The sequence below is a fragment of the Dermacentor variabilis genome, chromosome 2 (assembly GCF_050947875.1).
Source record: "Dermacentor variabilis isolate Ectoservices chromosome 2, ASM5094787v1, whole genome shotgun sequence".
Lineage (NCBI taxonomy): Eukaryota > Metazoa > Arthropoda > Arachnida > Ixodida > Ixodidae > Dermacentor > Dermacentor variabilis.
In genome coordinates this window covers 91,939,650-91,957,263 of record NC_134569.1, presented here as the reverse complement: position 1 = coordinate 91,957,263, position 17,614 = coordinate 91,939,650, and the positions used below count along the sequence as shown (strand labels likewise).

General features: G+C 45.9%; 1 protein-coding gene across 2 annotated transcripts in view; it reads left to right on the top strand.

Annotated features, from left to right (window-relative positions):
• The window catches only part of ck (unconventional myosin-VIIa ck), a 197,795-nt gene that overhangs the window by 103,348 nt on the left and 76,833 nt on the right, over positions 1-17,614 (top strand). For both annotated transcript variants that reach the window (XM_075681294.1, XM_075681293.1), the window contains exons 3-5: positions 2,624-2,737; positions 2,824-2,970; positions 15,402-15,586. In XM_075681294.1, the coding sequence (XP_075537409.1) occupies positions 2,624-2,737; positions 2,824-2,970; positions 15,402-15,586 (446 nt within the window). The remainder of the gene's footprint in view (positions 1-2,623; positions 2,738-2,823; positions 2,971-15,401; positions 15,587-17,614) is intronic.

The window sequence follows — 17,614 nt, the reverse complement described above, 5'->3', positions numbered from 1 at the left end:
TACGCAAACTCTGTGTATGACTCACTTCTGCCTTTCTCATTTTCCCGAAACTTCCGACGGAACGCCTCTGCTGACAGCCTGTACTTCTTTAGCAGACTCGATTTCACTTTGTCGAAATCCTCTGCCTCCTCTCTATTCAAGCGAGCGACTACGTCGGCCGCCTCGCCGGGTAACAAAGTGAGCAAGCGCTGTGGCCACGTTTCCCGAGAGAACCCCTGCTTCTCGCACGTTCGCTCGAAGTTAACCAGGAACAAACCAATGTCCTCTCCAAGCTTAAACGGCCGCATCAGGTCAGTCATTTTGAACAATACGCGTTCTCCTGCACCGTGTGCCTGACTTCCATTACGAGCGCGTTCCATCTCTAACTCGAGACGCTTCATTTCCAAAGCGTGTTGACGGTCACGCTCTTGTTGCTCTCGCTCTTTCTGTTCTTTACGTTCACGCTCTTGTCTTTTTGCAGTCTCCCTTTCCTCAATGGTCTCAAGGCATTCCGACAGCTCGTCATCCTCAGCTTCTAACTCAAGAATAGCCCTTAGCAGTTCTGGTTTTCTGAGTTTGTCCGAGACATCCAGACCCAACTCTCTTGCAAGCTCCAGCAATTTCGGTTTGCGCAACGACTTCAAATCCATGGCTGCTCTGAATGCTGCTTTCTCTACTGCCTAATATTGTCTTGCCGCAATCTAACCCGGCAGCAACGACAACCACAATTACCAGCTCTGTTTCTGACACTAACAAAAGCCTGGCAAAGCTCAGAAGAAGAAAGTCCCGCACTCACCAAACCTCGCAGCCAAGAATTCAGCGCAGTCGTTCCGCTGCAGGCAACCAGTCATCACACAGGGCTCGTTGCACTGCTCCCTGATGGTCGTTGTGCTGCTCAGCATACAGTCAACTGCATATCTTCGCTGCTGGCCTCCGTTGTCGCGATCTCACCGCTGGCAGACAGTTGTTGGAATCGCACCGCTGGCACGAGTTGTTGGGAACTCGGCGCTGACGCCCGTTGTTGCACCTGGGTCGCAAGCCCCAAGGGTAGCGTTGGCCTGGCGGCCTGGGGCACAACTGGAAGCATCCGAAGGTCCCGGCAAAGCATGAGTCGACTGGTAACAACAAAACAACTTGTTTATTCTAACATCGCAAAGAGTTGGCGGTCAGGTTGACCGAAGTAGAGAGACGGGAGTGCACGTTACTCAACAGAAGAAATCGGAGCCTCCCTTGGCGTCCGGGGGCAGTTGCTTTTATACTCTCACAGTTGGGGGAGCTCCTCTCCCCGGCTGCCGCGCTTCGACAAGCGTGGGCACCAACATGCACATACACACACACACGCACATGAAGACACGTGGCATTAGAACAGGCCTGGACGCGCTTGGCGGGGAGGCGTAGCGGCGGCGCCGAACGGGCCAAAATGTCTGCCGCTTTGAACGAAGGCCCCGCGTCCGTTGCATCCGCGCCGGCTATACCGCGCGTCGTAGGCGAAACGTAACAACGCGCTGTGAAGCTTCTGTGTTCAAGTTAAAATGTCCTACTTGATTAAAATCGCTCCACAGCCTTGCACTGCCGCGTTGCTCATAGTGCACCGTGAATATTGGCCACGCAAATGTGTCCACCTAGCTTCCTTTGCTGTTTATAATACTTGCAAGTCGAAGACGTAAACAGCCGTGAGCTTACGTTCGGTAGTGATTCTCTATGCTCATGCGCAGTGAGTAGTATGCAGAAGTGTCGCTTTTGTACAAGCATATAGTTTTGCGTCAGTTCTTCACAACGGGGATTTCCTGGCCCTGCTAAATGTAGTGCATCGCGACCTCCTTCCATACAGCTTCTCGCAGTTGCTCACTCTTCTCTATTGGAGCGCGAAGAATAACAGTGAAAGCGTGAAAAGACTCAAATACATCTGACGAAAACGGAGCGAGCGCTTCTTCAGCCTTCTTTTCGTGTCATGAATTTTGCGCTTTCGTAGTCATGAATGTGTACCTACTCGCTAGTTGATGAGCAATAACAGACGAAATCGACGATGCAATCTCATTTGAACAGTTACTGTCGTAAGCGAGCTGGGCTATGGAAATCAGCTGTGTCAGAGGTGTACTCAGAGCATACGCAACCGGAACGTCGTGATGACCAGAAAGCGACGTAAAACGGGCCTAAGTGTGCTTTGTTGAGGTTATGACAAGTGCGTAAAGTTGCGCAGGTTGGCATAATTGCATGGTGGTGGATAAAGCGCGATAATAGGTGCGGGCTGTTACGTCTATTTCTTTTTTTAAGTCGCTGACCTTCACGCTGTCTCTATCACCTTGTTGAGGTTATGCCATGTAGCAAGTTCTTGCTATTTGTATGTGCATGCACGTGTGTGTACGTGTGTGTGCGTTTTAAACGTCTTACCATTTACTAGGTGCTTCGGCGAGAATTCACAGACTGCGTTGGCGCTGCTTGTAAAAATCGCCATTGCCGAGATAGCTGTGCTTGCTCAAATCTCTGGGAAATATTTTTTTTAAATTAAATGAGATTGTCAAAGGGGAAATGTAGGGCTTGTAGCTAGGAATTTGTTTCTGTGCTTGCGAAGAGCGATTTAGCCCTGCGCATGAATTAAGCTGGACAATCTTTCAGTACCCGGTACGTTCGGACCACTTTGCAGGGCGACTACATCTGGATAGAGCCGCAGGCGAAGCGGGAGTTTGACGTCGCCATCGGAGCCAGGGTTGCTTCGGCCGAAGGCAGAAGGATACAGGTTATCGACGACGACGGCAAGGTACGCGTCATGTTTCGAGCAGAGGAAAAGGATATATGTGCACATATATAGCCTGGAAGGTGACCACCGTGGTGTTTCCTGTTCAGGAACAATGGCTGACTCCGGAGAGGCGTATCAAGGCGATGCACCCAACGTCCATCCAGGGCGTGGAGGACATGATCTCCCTGGGGGACCTGCACGAAGCGGGCATCCTCAGGAACCTGCTCATCCGCTACAACGAGAACCTCATCTACGTGAGTACATAGTCTCCCGTCTCGCTTCTGGGCCGTGCATAGCTTGATGGGCACCGTGATTCGGAAGAGGGAACGCCGGGATAGCTGCTTGCAATTCAAGATGATTCTGGACCGCGCGGCGAGTTTCTTACGGCAGTCGCCAACTCTCCAAGCTCCTGGAGGGTGAGGGCGGCACCTCTCGTGGCGGCCATCCACACCTTTGGAGCGCGTGGACTTCCACGCGTAGGGAGCCTTCACAAGCACGCCCACACCGTGCTTGTGTATAAATTAGGGCTCCCTATTCACACACACACACGCACGCGCACACGCGCACACACGCACACGCGCACACACGCACACGCGCACACGCGCACACGCGCACACACGCACACGCGCACACACGCACACATGCACACACACACATGCACACACACACATTCACACCCATGCACACACATTCACACCCATTCACACACATGCACACACATGCACACACATTCACACACATTCACACACATTCACACACATTCACACACATGCACACACATGCACACACATGCACACACGCGCACACATGCGCACACATGCACACATGCGCACACATGCACACACTTGGCACACATGCACACACTTGGCACACCGACACACACGAGCAGCACACACAAGGAGTAGAGATATTGAAACAGAGGACAGGTATGGGGTTTGGAAAAAAAAGTACTTCGCGCGGTGAAAGGGAAAATGAATTTAAATATAGAAAGGTAGAAAATGAGCGGGGAACGGAAATGTGCGCACACAAAATTCTGACGCGGCGCTTTATACTGGGAATCCGTTCTAAACGGATTCCATTTAAAATGGGATGGGGGTCTGCAAAAAAGAAGAAGAAGAAGAAGAAAAGAAAAGCAGGGTTTGTGTATAGGCTCCACCATTTCCTGGTTTTAAGTGGCCTGTTCTTAGCCAACCTTGACAAAGCATTCTGTAGCCGCCTTGTGCATCGTTCAGGCGTAAACGATTTTGGGTTCGTTGACAATTATGTGATTTTTCTTGATTCTGGACTAGACCACTTTGAACCTGAAGCTGCTAACATCCTAATAACAGCACGTGACTGCTTCGACACGCTAATAACCCATGAGCTCCTGGTTTCAGGGAAATTGCGTTTTCGCGTCATTTTGTTTGAGTTTAAAGATAACCACGCATGCTGGTGTTATGAGCATACCACCAGCGAACCACGGTTACCATTTCATCCCGCGCACTCCAAGTTGTCAAAACGAGGTGTGGCTAAACCGTGTTTTAAGAATGCTCTGTCGAAATCCTGCCCGCATTCAATGATGGAAGATGTATACAGCGTCAGTCGGAACGATTATCGAAAGCAGGTTATCCTGAACATGTGCACGTCTCTGTTACAGAAATGCTCCTTTAAAAAAAACTGACGAAACAGTCGGAATCACGCACAGGATGCAGTACTAAGAAACCTATTGTGCCATATGTTCACGCGGTGTCTCGTAATCTAAAGAGAAAACATCGCGTGTATCAGTCGTTTACTCTGTCCCTCAAAGAAATGTCATTGTGCAGGATGAGTCAGCCCGACAGAAATTGTAACGACCAAAAAGAATGTTCAAAGAATCATAAAACTGTTTTTCATGATTGCGTTGAAAGTTCCTTTAAGTTGTGGTAAATAACACGTGGGACGTATTGGCCGGTGTGCTAACGAAATATTAAGGGAGCATATTAACAACGCAAGAAAGGGCGCGAGGAAGGCGTTCTCGCATCACATTGTGACAATTAGTGCGCATGTCAGCCACTCTTCAACGAAGCAGAAGTAACCAGTAAACGTAAAAGCAAGCACGTGCGTGAAATAATAGAAGCCGAGATTATTCACAGATTAGGCGAGCAGTGAGTTAGCTCAACGTCGGTTTCATTATCTAATAAAGAACCGCGATTCCTCAGTTCAAGCTTCAGACGCTGGTGATGAGTTAGACTACAGACATGCGCAAATAGGGTGTGGTCCATCAGCACGTATATCTATATATAGTATGTACCGCGCTTCTACGTAAAGTTGTAAGTTCAGTGCTGTGGTGTATTCTTTCTTCGGTCCCCGTTCTTGCTTGTGCGCTGTTTTGTTTCGTAATGTTGCACCAGCAAACCCAGGTCTTCAGTGATCCTATCTTGGAGGCGCGTGTATAGACCACAGGAAGCGAGCTGCATCACTCTATAGCTACTTCTGCTACCGCAGCTAATATATCATAGATATCATAGAGCCCGTCCTGTTGTTTGTGTTCTTCGTCCTCGTTTGATTTGCGCCGAAAAGTTCGCTTTAAATCATGAATCCTATAGCTATACCCAGGTCCGTCGTGTGTGGACTTTTTTAATATCCTTTGTTCTGACAGTTGCCGGCTGTCCGGTATCTATAACGCGGTACACAGCACTTGCCTCTCCGTGCTTATACAACGTGGGCAAGTGCACAGAAGATGTGCGACTGTTTCATCACAGCCGCAAGTGTCACACGTGTAGAGCTGTCGGCCCAGCAAATAAGAAGCGACTGTGACAGTAAGGTAAAAGCGGCACCAAGCCAAAGCAATAGAGTTCTCTTCGCAATATGTCAGTCGGGACGGAACACATACCCGATCAAGTCCGGAGCCAGTGAACGTATATAGAGGGACCAGGGGCGTAGCCGGGGGGGGGGGGGGGGCTTATGGCTTCAGCCCCCCCCCCCGAAATTTTTTTTGTGCTGTCCATGCACCGCCCACCCAAGCAATCCCCGGTGCCGGAAATCATTCTGAATTTTCTCTAGAATGTCCTTTTAACGCTCGAAAAGACATCTCAGCGCGAACCTTGCGAACTCGGGCTGGATTTCGCGGCAGCGCCCATGCACCGGGAGTCACGTAACGCCAAGCAGCCCCATCCGAGCACAAAGTTTCAAGGGCGTTTTGATGGCGAACGGGCTCGCCACGGCATCTTGCAGAGGCCGCGGAATCTACGCGGCGCATGGATGTCAATTCCGAAATTTATGGGTATAAAGTTCTCATAAACTTTTGATGTGAAACGTGCATTGACATTTCCAAAGTTGTGCTTTAGATTTTCAATTGCGGAACTTTTTGGGTTTGATGTTACTACAAATATTGGACGCCAAAGGTGCATTGACTTTTCTGAAGTCTTACATCAAACCATACAACGAGACAAGCCAAATACAAACACTCGCGATTCGGTGCCCCGGCCCCACAAAAGAAAAAAAAAAAAAGACGTTGTGGCGCGGCGAATTGTCGTATGGTGAAAGTTCGATTTTGTTATTTCTTTTGCGGACAGTAATGGGCCACGGGACGCTTCAGTTGCCGGATTCACTTACTATATAGTATTGCGATAGCAACTATATGGACACTCCAGGCGCATTCCTGCCGTCGCCGTCGCCCTCATGTTTTGTATAAAGTCCAAGGGCGATAACATCGTGACCACGCGCCGCATGCTGTATCTGCGAGTGAAAGCGCAGGGAGGGCGATGGGGGGCTGGAATGGGTGAGACGACGATGGTGGCTCAGGCTTGTGTGCGCAAAAGAGAAAAGCGGGGAGCGAGCGCGCCGCCTTCCGTCGCGCGCGATACATCGGGGGGAGTGGATGGAATCGGGATGGGATCTAGGATTCTGTGAATCTCTGAATGCGCAACATGTTTATTTGCCTTGTTTGACGCATTGTATACAGTGTCTTTTTCTTAGATATGTAGATTTATTGGAGACTTTTACGTTTATTTAAATATCTTGTTGCGGGGTTTTGTGTATACGTGCAGTGAACTTTGTTTCCAGTGACACTTTCTTGCCTTTTGTCAAGCTGTATCTTCGCATTTGTATATTCCATTGTATCTTGACATTTCTAATGTAAGAAGGCGAGTAAAATTAAAATGAGCCAACCCACCCCGCGCAATAATTGTTCGGTCCATTATCTGCGAGGCATGCACGTGACACAGAGGCATCTCTCTATTACAAAAGTGACACGCAGGTGTGAGTATCAAGGCTGTTTAATGCTCCCATGCACTGGGTTTAACATGGTTGCGCGACATAAAGGACGCTCTAGAAGTTGAGCAGCGTAGTGCCCTGAGGTTTTTGACAGCTGAAGATGTTTCCCAAAAAGAAATTAGTCGCCGTATGGCTGCCGTGTACGTTGAATATTGCATTAATTGGCCACTGTGAAGCGTTCGAGCAAACAATTCAAAGAAGGACGTGAAAGTTGCAAAGACGGTCCAAGACCGGGCCAAAGCCATCGTGCAATCACCCCTAACAAAACTGCAAATGTTGATGAGCTGAACATCAGTCATGGGTCGGTTCACGCCATAATTCATGAACATCTCGGTTATCCGCTCTTGTGTGCGCAATGGTTGCGAAAGATTTTGAACTACGGCCAGAAGACGAAGTTCGGCGCTGCCTTGACTCATCTGATCCGCTATCACAATAAGGGTGACGACTTCTTGTCTCCAATTGTGATCGGGGACGAACCATGGTGCCACTTCTACGAACCTAAAACACGACAGCAAAGCTTACAGTGCAAACATTCGAATTCACCACCCCCAAGAAAGGAAAGGCCGTCATTTCCGCCGGAAAGGTGTTGTTGACTTTATTTTTCGATCGTCAGGCGCCATTACTGATAGAATTTGCTAAATCTTGAGAGACTATCAATTTGTTTCGTTATTGTAAAACGCCAGATCGGCTGCGTGTCACAATCAAGAACAAATTACGTGGAAAATTGACGAACGTGGTCATCTTGTTCCAAGACAATGTCGTCCCCACGTCGCTGATGTGGTTAATATAAAACTGGCGATGTCCAAATGGGAAACGCTGAAACATCCGTCATACAGCTCAGACCTGTCGCCTTGCGACTTCCACTTTTTGGAGCATTTGAAAAAAGAGCTTAAGGGAACCAGATTCGTGTCGGATAATGACGTGAAAGAGTCAGTTGCAGACTTTTTGAAGCAGCAACCCAAGAAGTTTAATGAGACGGGAATCACGCGACTCGTTAGACAACGGGGCAAATGTCTAAATGATCATGGAGACTACTTTTTAAATTAGGTACCCCGTTTGTCATATATTCGCACTGACTGACTTTCGTTTGACTTGCCCTCGTTTATTTTGCAGAACTCCTGCTTTCTATACGTGCTCTCTGTTGCGGCTATAATTTTGGTGCAATTACTCACGATACACGACCTGTGACAGCTGCTCCTGCGTAATGCATTGGAACAAATGACAGCGTCATTGAGATTTTTCACTGGCCGTTGCATATGTACAAGAATCTAAACAAGGTTCTTGAATGACAGTTTCATTACAATATTTGTCCTCAGCTTCTTAATTTCATGGCCTTTACATTTTTCATATCAGCGGCATGCACTGCCTTGCTGGTTTCGAACTGATATAGTTCTAAAGTTCGTGTGATATTTTGTTTACTTATTAGATAGAGAAAGAAACATGGAAGCATTGATATAGGTTATTTTGGGCACAATTTTTGGCACATATACATGTATATTCTTTTATAAAAAAATACATATTTTACTTGTTTTGGCAGTGCGTAGCATTCAAGAATTCGTTTGCAGCATCTTTAGCAATGACAATGCAGTTATTATTCATGTATTTGATCCCCAGACAAATTGTTTAAGAAGAAGCTTTAGCTCGCGCCCAACTCCGACGCGGCTTAATTAAATACATGTAAAACGCAGAAACGCTTTTCTGTGATAACCCCCGGCTCGCTTTTAATTAAATTTGTTGCACTTGAGAGAGAAAGTTAAATTCTAGTGTCTCTTGGAAACGGAACTTCGATTAAGGGCCTGAACATTGTTTAAATATATTGAAAAACTCGAAAGTTCATCCCGAAAAAATAGATCTGCACTAATAGCTCTGCATCAAGCACACATGTCGCTGTTCAGTAAACGGCACCTATTATAACAGTCAAGGCGGACAAATTTGGTGTGTCAATTCGTATCTTACGTGAATTGGTTACGTTGTGTGCAAGGATTCACCGAAAGCCGTATTTCCATAATGCTAATTTCTTGAGATTCACGTCTAACACAGAAATTTTGTCCGCTGTAGATGTACTATTAGGTGCAATTCACATAATATATATCATTTTTCATTGCTGAGTTACATAGTCTTCAACTTGATAGCTTAGATGTCTGCAAATATGCGATTTTGGTGAATTTTTATTAAAGAATTGACAACCTAAATGAAAAATTCGAAACCAACAGTCACTAGAATTTAAGTTTAAATTTCTTTTAAATGCAACAAAACTCGTCAAATTTGGTGCATTGGTTGCCGAGAAAAACGAATTCTCCTTCTACATGTATTTAGATACGACCACCCTAGCTAAAGCTTCCTCTTAAGAGGAAGCTTTAGCTCGGGCCCAACTCCGACGCGGCCTATTCAAATACATGTAAAACGCAAGAACGTTTTTATGAGATAACCCCTGGACCGATTTTGATGAAATTTGTTGCATTTGAAAGAGAAAGTTAAATTCTAGTGACTGTTGGAAGCGGAATTTCGATTTAGGGCTTGAATTTTCTTAAAATGATTTTCAAATATTTGACCGTTTGAAAAAAATAGAAGCACGAATCTTACAAATTCATAGCTCTGCATCAAGAACTGATATCGCGGTTCTGTAAACGGCATCCATTAGATCACTCAAAGCGGACAAATTCAATGTGTCATTTTGCATCTTACGTGAATTTGTTACGTTGGTTACAACGGTTTTGCAAAAGTTGTATTTCCCTATGATTAAATTTTTTTATTTTCATGTGTAACATATCAATTTTGTCCGCTTTAGATGTACTATTAGATGCAATTCACAGAATTGTATTATCATGTTTAGTGGTTGAGTTACAGAGTTGTAAACTTGATAGTGTCGTTTTTGAAAATTTTCGATTTTTGCCAATTTTTAATAAAAAATTGACGACCTAACTCGAAAATTTGAAACCAACAGTCACTAGATTTTAAGTTTGTCTTTTAAATGCAACAAACCTCGTCAAATTTGGTGCAGTGGTTGCCGAGAAAAACGAATTCTCCTTTTACATGTATTTAGATAGGGGCACTCGAGCTAAAGCTTCCTCTTGAGAGAGAGAAAAAAAACTTTATTTTCATGTTCGGTGGTAACGTGGAAAGGCCCTCAGTCCAGAGCCTCGCTTGTGGCATTCTTCAATGCAGCACTGATAAACGCCGCAAGGTACCGTTGGTCGTCGGCGCTGGCTGCTTCCGTCAGCCACCCGGCATGGGGTTTAGAGGAAAGATTTGTGGGGGCAGGAAGGGGAGGTGGGGGTGGTCCACAGGACCAGAGGATATGGGATGTGTTCGGGTGTTCGCCACAGTATCGGCAGGGTGGGGGATCTTCAGGTAAGAGGCCGCGGAGGAGGTGCATTCTTGCTGGTGTAGGGAGTGTTTCAGTCTGGGCCTGACGAATCAGTACACCTTATTCACGGGTGAGCACTTTGCTGAGCTTGGGGAACTTGCGTCTTGCCTCTTGATATGGCCGCAGAAGCAGGGGAGCCCACCTTTTCGTCTGGGCTGGTCGCGGAATGCAGGGTGCCTGGTTCAAAGTCTCGCAGGCGAGCTGATTAGCTCTTTCATTTCCCGGCAGTCCGTCATGACCAGGTATCCAGATGATTTCCAGAGGACCCTGAAGGTGCTCTTGAATAAATGTCGAAGTGTGGGCAGGGAGATCGTTGTGCAACAATTTCCTGCAAGCCGCCATGGAGTCGGTAAATATGATTCTTGGGTAGGGTGAGTTACTAAGGGGCATGTGTTTGATCGCAGTTGCGATGGCTGTCAGTTCCGCTAAGGTCGGATCTGTCTCTGGGAGTAACTCAGTATGTAGAGTTTGGAGGTTGTTATTCACGACTGCTATAGCGGAGCCCCGTGCACCAACGCTAGCATCAGCGTACAAGTATATGCCGTCAGGGTGTCTTGCCGTGTACCTCTTGAAGTAGGCAACTCGCTGTCGTCGCCTCTCCTTGCCTCGTTCTGGATTCATGTGGCGCGGCAGTGGAGCTATAGTTAGAAGTTCGCGTTGTTTCGGGGGTAGTGGGCGCGTGTTCAGAAGGGGCGCAGCTTCAGAATGATGGCCGATGCTGTGGAGGATGTGCGTACCTTGACACGTGCGCTGCAAACGCAGTTCTTGGGAACGACGATGAATGCTGACTAGTTCCTCCACCGTGTTATGGCAACCGATGTCAAGTAGGAGCTTAGTGCTGGCACTAAACGGGATGCCGATGGCCAGCTTTGTCGCCTTCCTGACGAGCGCATCAAGGCGATTGATATCTTGCTTGCGGAGATTGGTATAGGGCAGGTGATAGCGCAGGCGCGACATAATTAGTGCGTTTCTTAGTTGAAGCATATCCGCCTCTTTCACTCCATTTGCTCGGTTGGAGACCCTACGCATCATGTGCAGCACCTGTTCTCCTTGTCTGAGCAGGTGATGCACCGTCGCAGCGGGACCTCCATCTTTCTGGATATGGAGACCGAGTACCTTAATACATTTTGGTTGGGAAATCGGCACGCTTTCGTTTACAATTTGTATGGTGGGCGGTCTCCATCTTTTGTGATGGACCAGTAGCAACTCAGATTTTTCCGGCGCACATCTAAGGCCAATAGTTTGAGCAGCCTCATGCACTCTGTTCATAGCCTGTTGGAGAGTTTCTTGGATATGCCCTGGCGAACCCGTGTTGATCCAGATGGTGATATCATCTGCGTAGATCGCATACTTGATGTCGGGGATGTCTCGTAGCGCTCTATGGACTACGCACATGGCAAGATTAAAGAGAGTGGGCGAGAACACGGAACCCTGCGGGATACCTCTCTGCGGATGGGGATACTGTTGTGAGGTGATGTCGCCTACTCGTAGCGTGTACGTGCGACTCCGTAAGAAGTCCCTAATATAGTTCTAAAGCTTGAGGAGACCGAGCTACAATGTCCCCCCCCCCCGAACGCCCCCCCCCCCCGAACGAAATTTCTGGCTACGCCACTGATAGGGACCATAGTATAGGCGGCTGTCAGTGAAACTCGTTGAGTTTCACAAGGGCGTTGGGTCTCTTAACCCGGCTGCAGTTGGCTTCTCGTGTTGACATAGTAGCTTTTATTTGTTTATTTTTAGAACATTGTGCATTATGGTAAGTAGTTTATTTCGTCCTATATATATGGTATATATATCTCTCTCTGTCCCTTTCCTCCCCCCATCCCCACTGCTGTCCGCCGTTCAGCTCAGCGGTAATTTCCTTACTTTCATTTATTTCATTTTATTTAAGATCAACAACTAATTACTACTACTGTACCATGCATACTACAGTCATGTGCCATAGAGCGAAGTGTAGCCTCTGCGCCTGTTCTTGAGAGCGGAATGGACACACGTGCCGATGAATCCGGCCATTCTGTGCAAGCACGTGCGATTCTAGTCATTGTGTGCCCAATGTTCTGCTATAAAGTCTAGTTCTACTGTGTATTACGCAATGTTCGGTGACAACGGACGGAGCCATCGATAACATTCGCGAAACTTCCGATACGTGCAGGCGCGTCCTGCGCCGAGCGGTGACGTTTAACATTTGTGAAAAGCGAGTGACCGGAGAAAGATGAACAAGTACACGCTTCACCTTTACTTCTTTCCCTATTTTCTCAAAAAGCTACAATCGAAGGACGCATTTTAAGGAAAATTTTGTCAAACCGTGGTGATCTACATCGGCCCACGTCGGTTCCGTCCACTGATTTTTTTCCGTCGATTGACCGGCAGCTGTTGGTGCTGTAGGCTGCATAGCTTTCGTCTGCTGAAACTATTATAATTTAAGCGAGCTCGTCACTCCTATGCAGTTAACGGCTCTCGCTGCTGCTAAGCCTAACGAAATTGCACCAGCGACGACGACGGCGGCAGGCGGCACGGCGGAGTGTTTCGATGTTATCTTAATTCGCCGCGCCCGCCTCCTTTACATGGGCAGACATTTGCCCATTTCCCAGCAGTTTGAAAACGGCGCTTAAACGGCACACCATGGGCAGACCTTGAAACGATTTTTCTTTCGCTCGCCGCGCACGACTGCATCACGCGTTTGTTGGCGATGCGGATATGCAGAATGGACAAACGCTTACGAATGGTCGGGCCGTTATCTGGCGGTTTGCGCGACCTTGGGAGTTCTGCCAACGCGCTTCGACAGCGCACGAGCCGCACGGACTGCCCATTCGCGCGCTAGTCCTTACAGCGTAAACAAAACAAACGCGTTAAACCTCCGACACGCGCGCAAAGCTGTTCGACACTGCGCGTGCCTCGATCCGCTAGCGCACGAGTACTAGCCGTTTTGTTCATTTGCATATGCCGTTGGAGTCTTTCCGCATGTGGTTTCCGTTTCTCTCTCTCTCTCCCCGCGTGGTTACGAGGAAAGAAGAGGGAACAATTCCAGCCCCGTGGTATTCGTGTCTGTCTCTCCCGTCTTTTCTTTTTTATATTTTCTATTATTGTTTTTGCTTCAACAGCAGTTATGAACTAGGAAGTGCGTTTGCTTTTGCAAGTCCCCACCAGCTGTGCCTTAGCACTGAAGCCCCATGACTACAGGTGCACGCCAAACCAACCTTTGTAATAAGTTTCAGTGAACTATTCTGACCAAAAAGAATTATGAAATATAATGGGGGTAGCAAAGAAAGTAGAAATTAACATGGCAAACATTTTGTAGCTTGAAGTAAGCCACAAACGGTGTCAGACACATCCTTGTGGCTAAATTCATGTAGTACCAGCACACTTCAAGGGGCGATGACTCTATATTTTCGAGTGTCCTGCAGCAATTCGTCAAAATTTGAGCACATTCGGTGTGGTAAGGACCTTGTATTTAGTTTTTTTATGTTGCAGTTAAAATGTACAGCAGTCGGGCAGCAATGATGTGTGACGAAATAAAATGCATTCTGCGTGGTCAATGTGTCTCGGTGGTCAGCTCAGATGGTTTCTGCAAGCATTCTCTGGTTTGTGTTGTTTTTTATTGCGAGAGTGAAGGAATAGTAGGTGCAAACCAATGGCAACGCTCCTGCTGCATTGGCTGCCAGAGCTTGCGGAGTGAGGAGAGCCTGGCACGGTGCACATGTGGTTTCAGAATGCTTTGTAGCAGACGACGCAGTAGTGGCACACCCCACTTCTTGATGTCCCACAAGCCGTGCCAAAATGGCGGCCTCTATGGGTGGGTGGGGCTAAATTGGTGCAAGCTTAGAAGCAGTGATTATAAATGAAAATTTCGGGTTAGAGTGCGCGCTGGGTGCCTAGCTTTTTTTTTTCCTCTTTCCCTCTATTTCGCACTCACGCAAGTATGTGCTTGTGTGTGTGTATCTATAACCATATCGATCCCTCTACACTAAGTTACAATGATAAATAGAGAATAGTTGGGTGACCAAGTCAAGAATTATGTCAGCCCTTTCAGTCAAGAATGAGTCAAGCCCTTTTAAGTTAAAAAGCATTAGCAGAGATTGACTTGCTTTTTGTTTGGTTTGTGCTCTATAGGGTTGCTACAATTTTCACTAGACACAGGTGGCAGGACCACATGGGCTTACGTGCAATGAAGGGCCAGTCAACGGAAGGTGTAAATTAAACAAGATTTTAACAAGGGGTCGGGACAACATTTTCAGAACATTTGCGGACATCGTAAAAAATTGAGGACGTTAAACGAGATTGGCTCAACATTGCATAGGATCGTAATGGGGCAGGGTGGGGGTTGGTGCATTTTGATTTTATCTATTCCCACTGCAAATCTATAGGGAACAACTGTAAAACTTCAAAACTGTCACTGAATTGAAAGAAATTAGGGGAGCCTGTATATCTTTTTTTAGGTCGTGAAAGATTTAATACCTTGAATCAACACCAACTCGCTCAAACTAAATAATTGCTTAGCAAGCCTTTGCTCCAACAACTTCGCCAATGATGGACCAGCAATTGACCTGTGTTCATAGGGAACTTGTACATAATTGGCTAGCTGCCCAAAATTTAGCATCACTGCTCAAACTACTGCTATTCATTATGTGCCTGCAACCAGGCCTTTGTAACCCTCTACATTGACTACATTTGTGTTTTTGAAATTCTGTCCTGTAACCAAATGCTTGCTAAGGATGATTGCACATATGATTTTCTGTTCTCTTGCTTCTGCTATGGTTGACTTTGACAGAGTTCTTAGCCCACGAAATTCACCACTTACAAGTCAACTACACAGCACAAATCTACAGAGCAGCTCCTCTTGTAACAAATTAACATTCTTTATGCGTAAATGAAAAACCTGCAGCCTACTGTGTGGTTTGTTTGTATTGGTTTCGAATACATAATCACATTTTCATTTTTCATTTCCGTGGCTACCCTTTCGACTTTTCGGTGTGCAATCTTTTGCAGGAGAATGGTGCATAGTTGCTATGCACTGATTAATTTTTCATAGTGCCAACATAAGTTGATCTCTCTTTGTCTCTTCTCTCTATCGTTTTCTTTTTGCAGACTTACACAGGATCCATCTTGGTTGCAGTGAATCCCTACCAGATTCTGCCCATCTACACAGCAGAGCAGATCAAGCTGTACAAAGACAAGAAGATTGGAGAGTTGCCTCCTCACATCTTTGCCATTGGTGACAATGCCTACACAAACATGAAGAGGTTTCATGTCAACCAGTGTGTCATCATCAGGTGTGTTTATCACACAAGAAGCAGATTGATATCTGCTTATTTTGCTTTAATATGTGTGATTACCATACTGTTTTGTTATTAGGAGTGTGCAAATATTCATAATGTTACATACAAATCAAATAGACCTTGCTATTTGGTTCAAGAATTCGCCATTCAACATTTTTGAACATTCATTTCTATTTGAATGTAAGGAGAAAAACTAATGCAAGTAGGGATGTTTATTAATGATATTGCTGTTCAAGTACCATGGTTGCTGCACTGAGGTGCCAGTTCCTAAGGGAATGCTTGGGACTTGATGATGGAAGGGCTGTGCCAATTGCACCAAACTGCGTTGTGAAGGTAATGCTGCTAAATGCTGTGCCAAATCGTTGTTTTTGTATCCATTTCATGACATGTGCGCTGACACACACATGCTCGGAATATTCAAGCAGACAAAAAATAAATGTTCAACTTTGTTGGCGCTGAAGTGAAGTATATGAGCATATCTCAGGCACTGTTCGAGACCCCGCCTCCCCCCCCCCTCTTTCTGGATTGCTCCAGTGTATATACAAAACACAATAGTCCCATGGGGAAGTTGAATAATCAGAGCAAGTGCGAAAAATGAAGCAGTGATGGACATATTGCAATAGGACAGATACTTTGGCTTGTTAGCTGAACTGCACCTCTTTTTTTTTCTTCATTTATTGATGCCTATGTGTCACTGTGTGCACTTCTGTGGCACGTGGTTTCTTGCTACAAATGCTGTGTATCTGCAGTCGCTTCATGGTTCATTAGTGGTATCTACATGCCTTTGATAAGTGTTTTACATCTGCGGTGTGTAGCTTAAAGATAGTTATTTTCAGTAATGATGGTATTGCTCTATTGTGAGGGCACAGCTGCTCGACGTGCCTTTGCGTACGGCACATTTTATTACAAATAGGCAGCCCGGACATGGGGAACAAAATGCGATAACAGGCAAGGAAGTAGACACGGATGCACAAGCTACACAGCACACACGCTCTTCCATCTATGGTCTATGCCTGTGATCCTTGAATTGGGCGGCTGTATGTATCAACCTGCAGACATGAGTTTAGCAGATGAAATGCTTTAACAGGTGAAATGTATAGCAGATGAAAGAGGATAACGAAGCCAATGGCAGCTTGGAAGGAATGAACTCTTCATTGAAATGCAGACTCAGCTATGAATTCAGGTTAAACATGCATTTATCTTCATCTTTTTATATAATGGTCAGAAAATGGAGCAGCAAGTTTAAGAAAAAAAAGTTGCACCTTATTATATGCACAATAAATACAATTTTTCTTAAAGTACTAATTCATACAGCGTGTTTTTCTGGTTAACTGCACGCAGAGCTTCCTCTTTGCACCAGAGCAGCATGCTAGTGCTCCAAAACAATGTTTCCTTGCAGCAAACAGCAAATCTTTCTGCTCCAAAAGCATATATTTCTGCTCTGAACTGCGATTTTTCTAAAACTGCTTCAAAAAGTCTAACTGCCACTTCCATCACTGGGGACTGCCGACTTCTTCCATGGTGATTTTCAGTCATTCAGTAAATGCACCTCGCTTTTGAGGTTCCTACAAGTTTGTCTCAATTTAGGCGATGCAATATTTTTATTGACCTGTCTCACACACATTTGTATCTCTTTGAACCAGTGTGCAGTGCTTTAGTATTACACTTACATCCTTAAGCAAATACAACATGCCACATGCAACTGACGATGTGCTGTTTCTTTGCTTTATTAGTGTCATTGTCGTGGTGCACCAGATACGATGACTTTCCACTCGTACTCTCATTTACAAGCTGCTCAGTGGACATCCAGTTGTGAATGGCATTACATATGTAACGTAAATAAGCATATTTTTAAACCATATTTACTTCATGAAACATTTATTTATTACTCTGTTTATAAGTGAAGAAATATTCACTATTCGATCCAGTATTTAAAGGGCATCTTTCTCAGATATTTTTATTTGCCCCGATTCAGGAATTTCACTCATTGAACATGCCTATTTACCATATTTTTCAGATTGT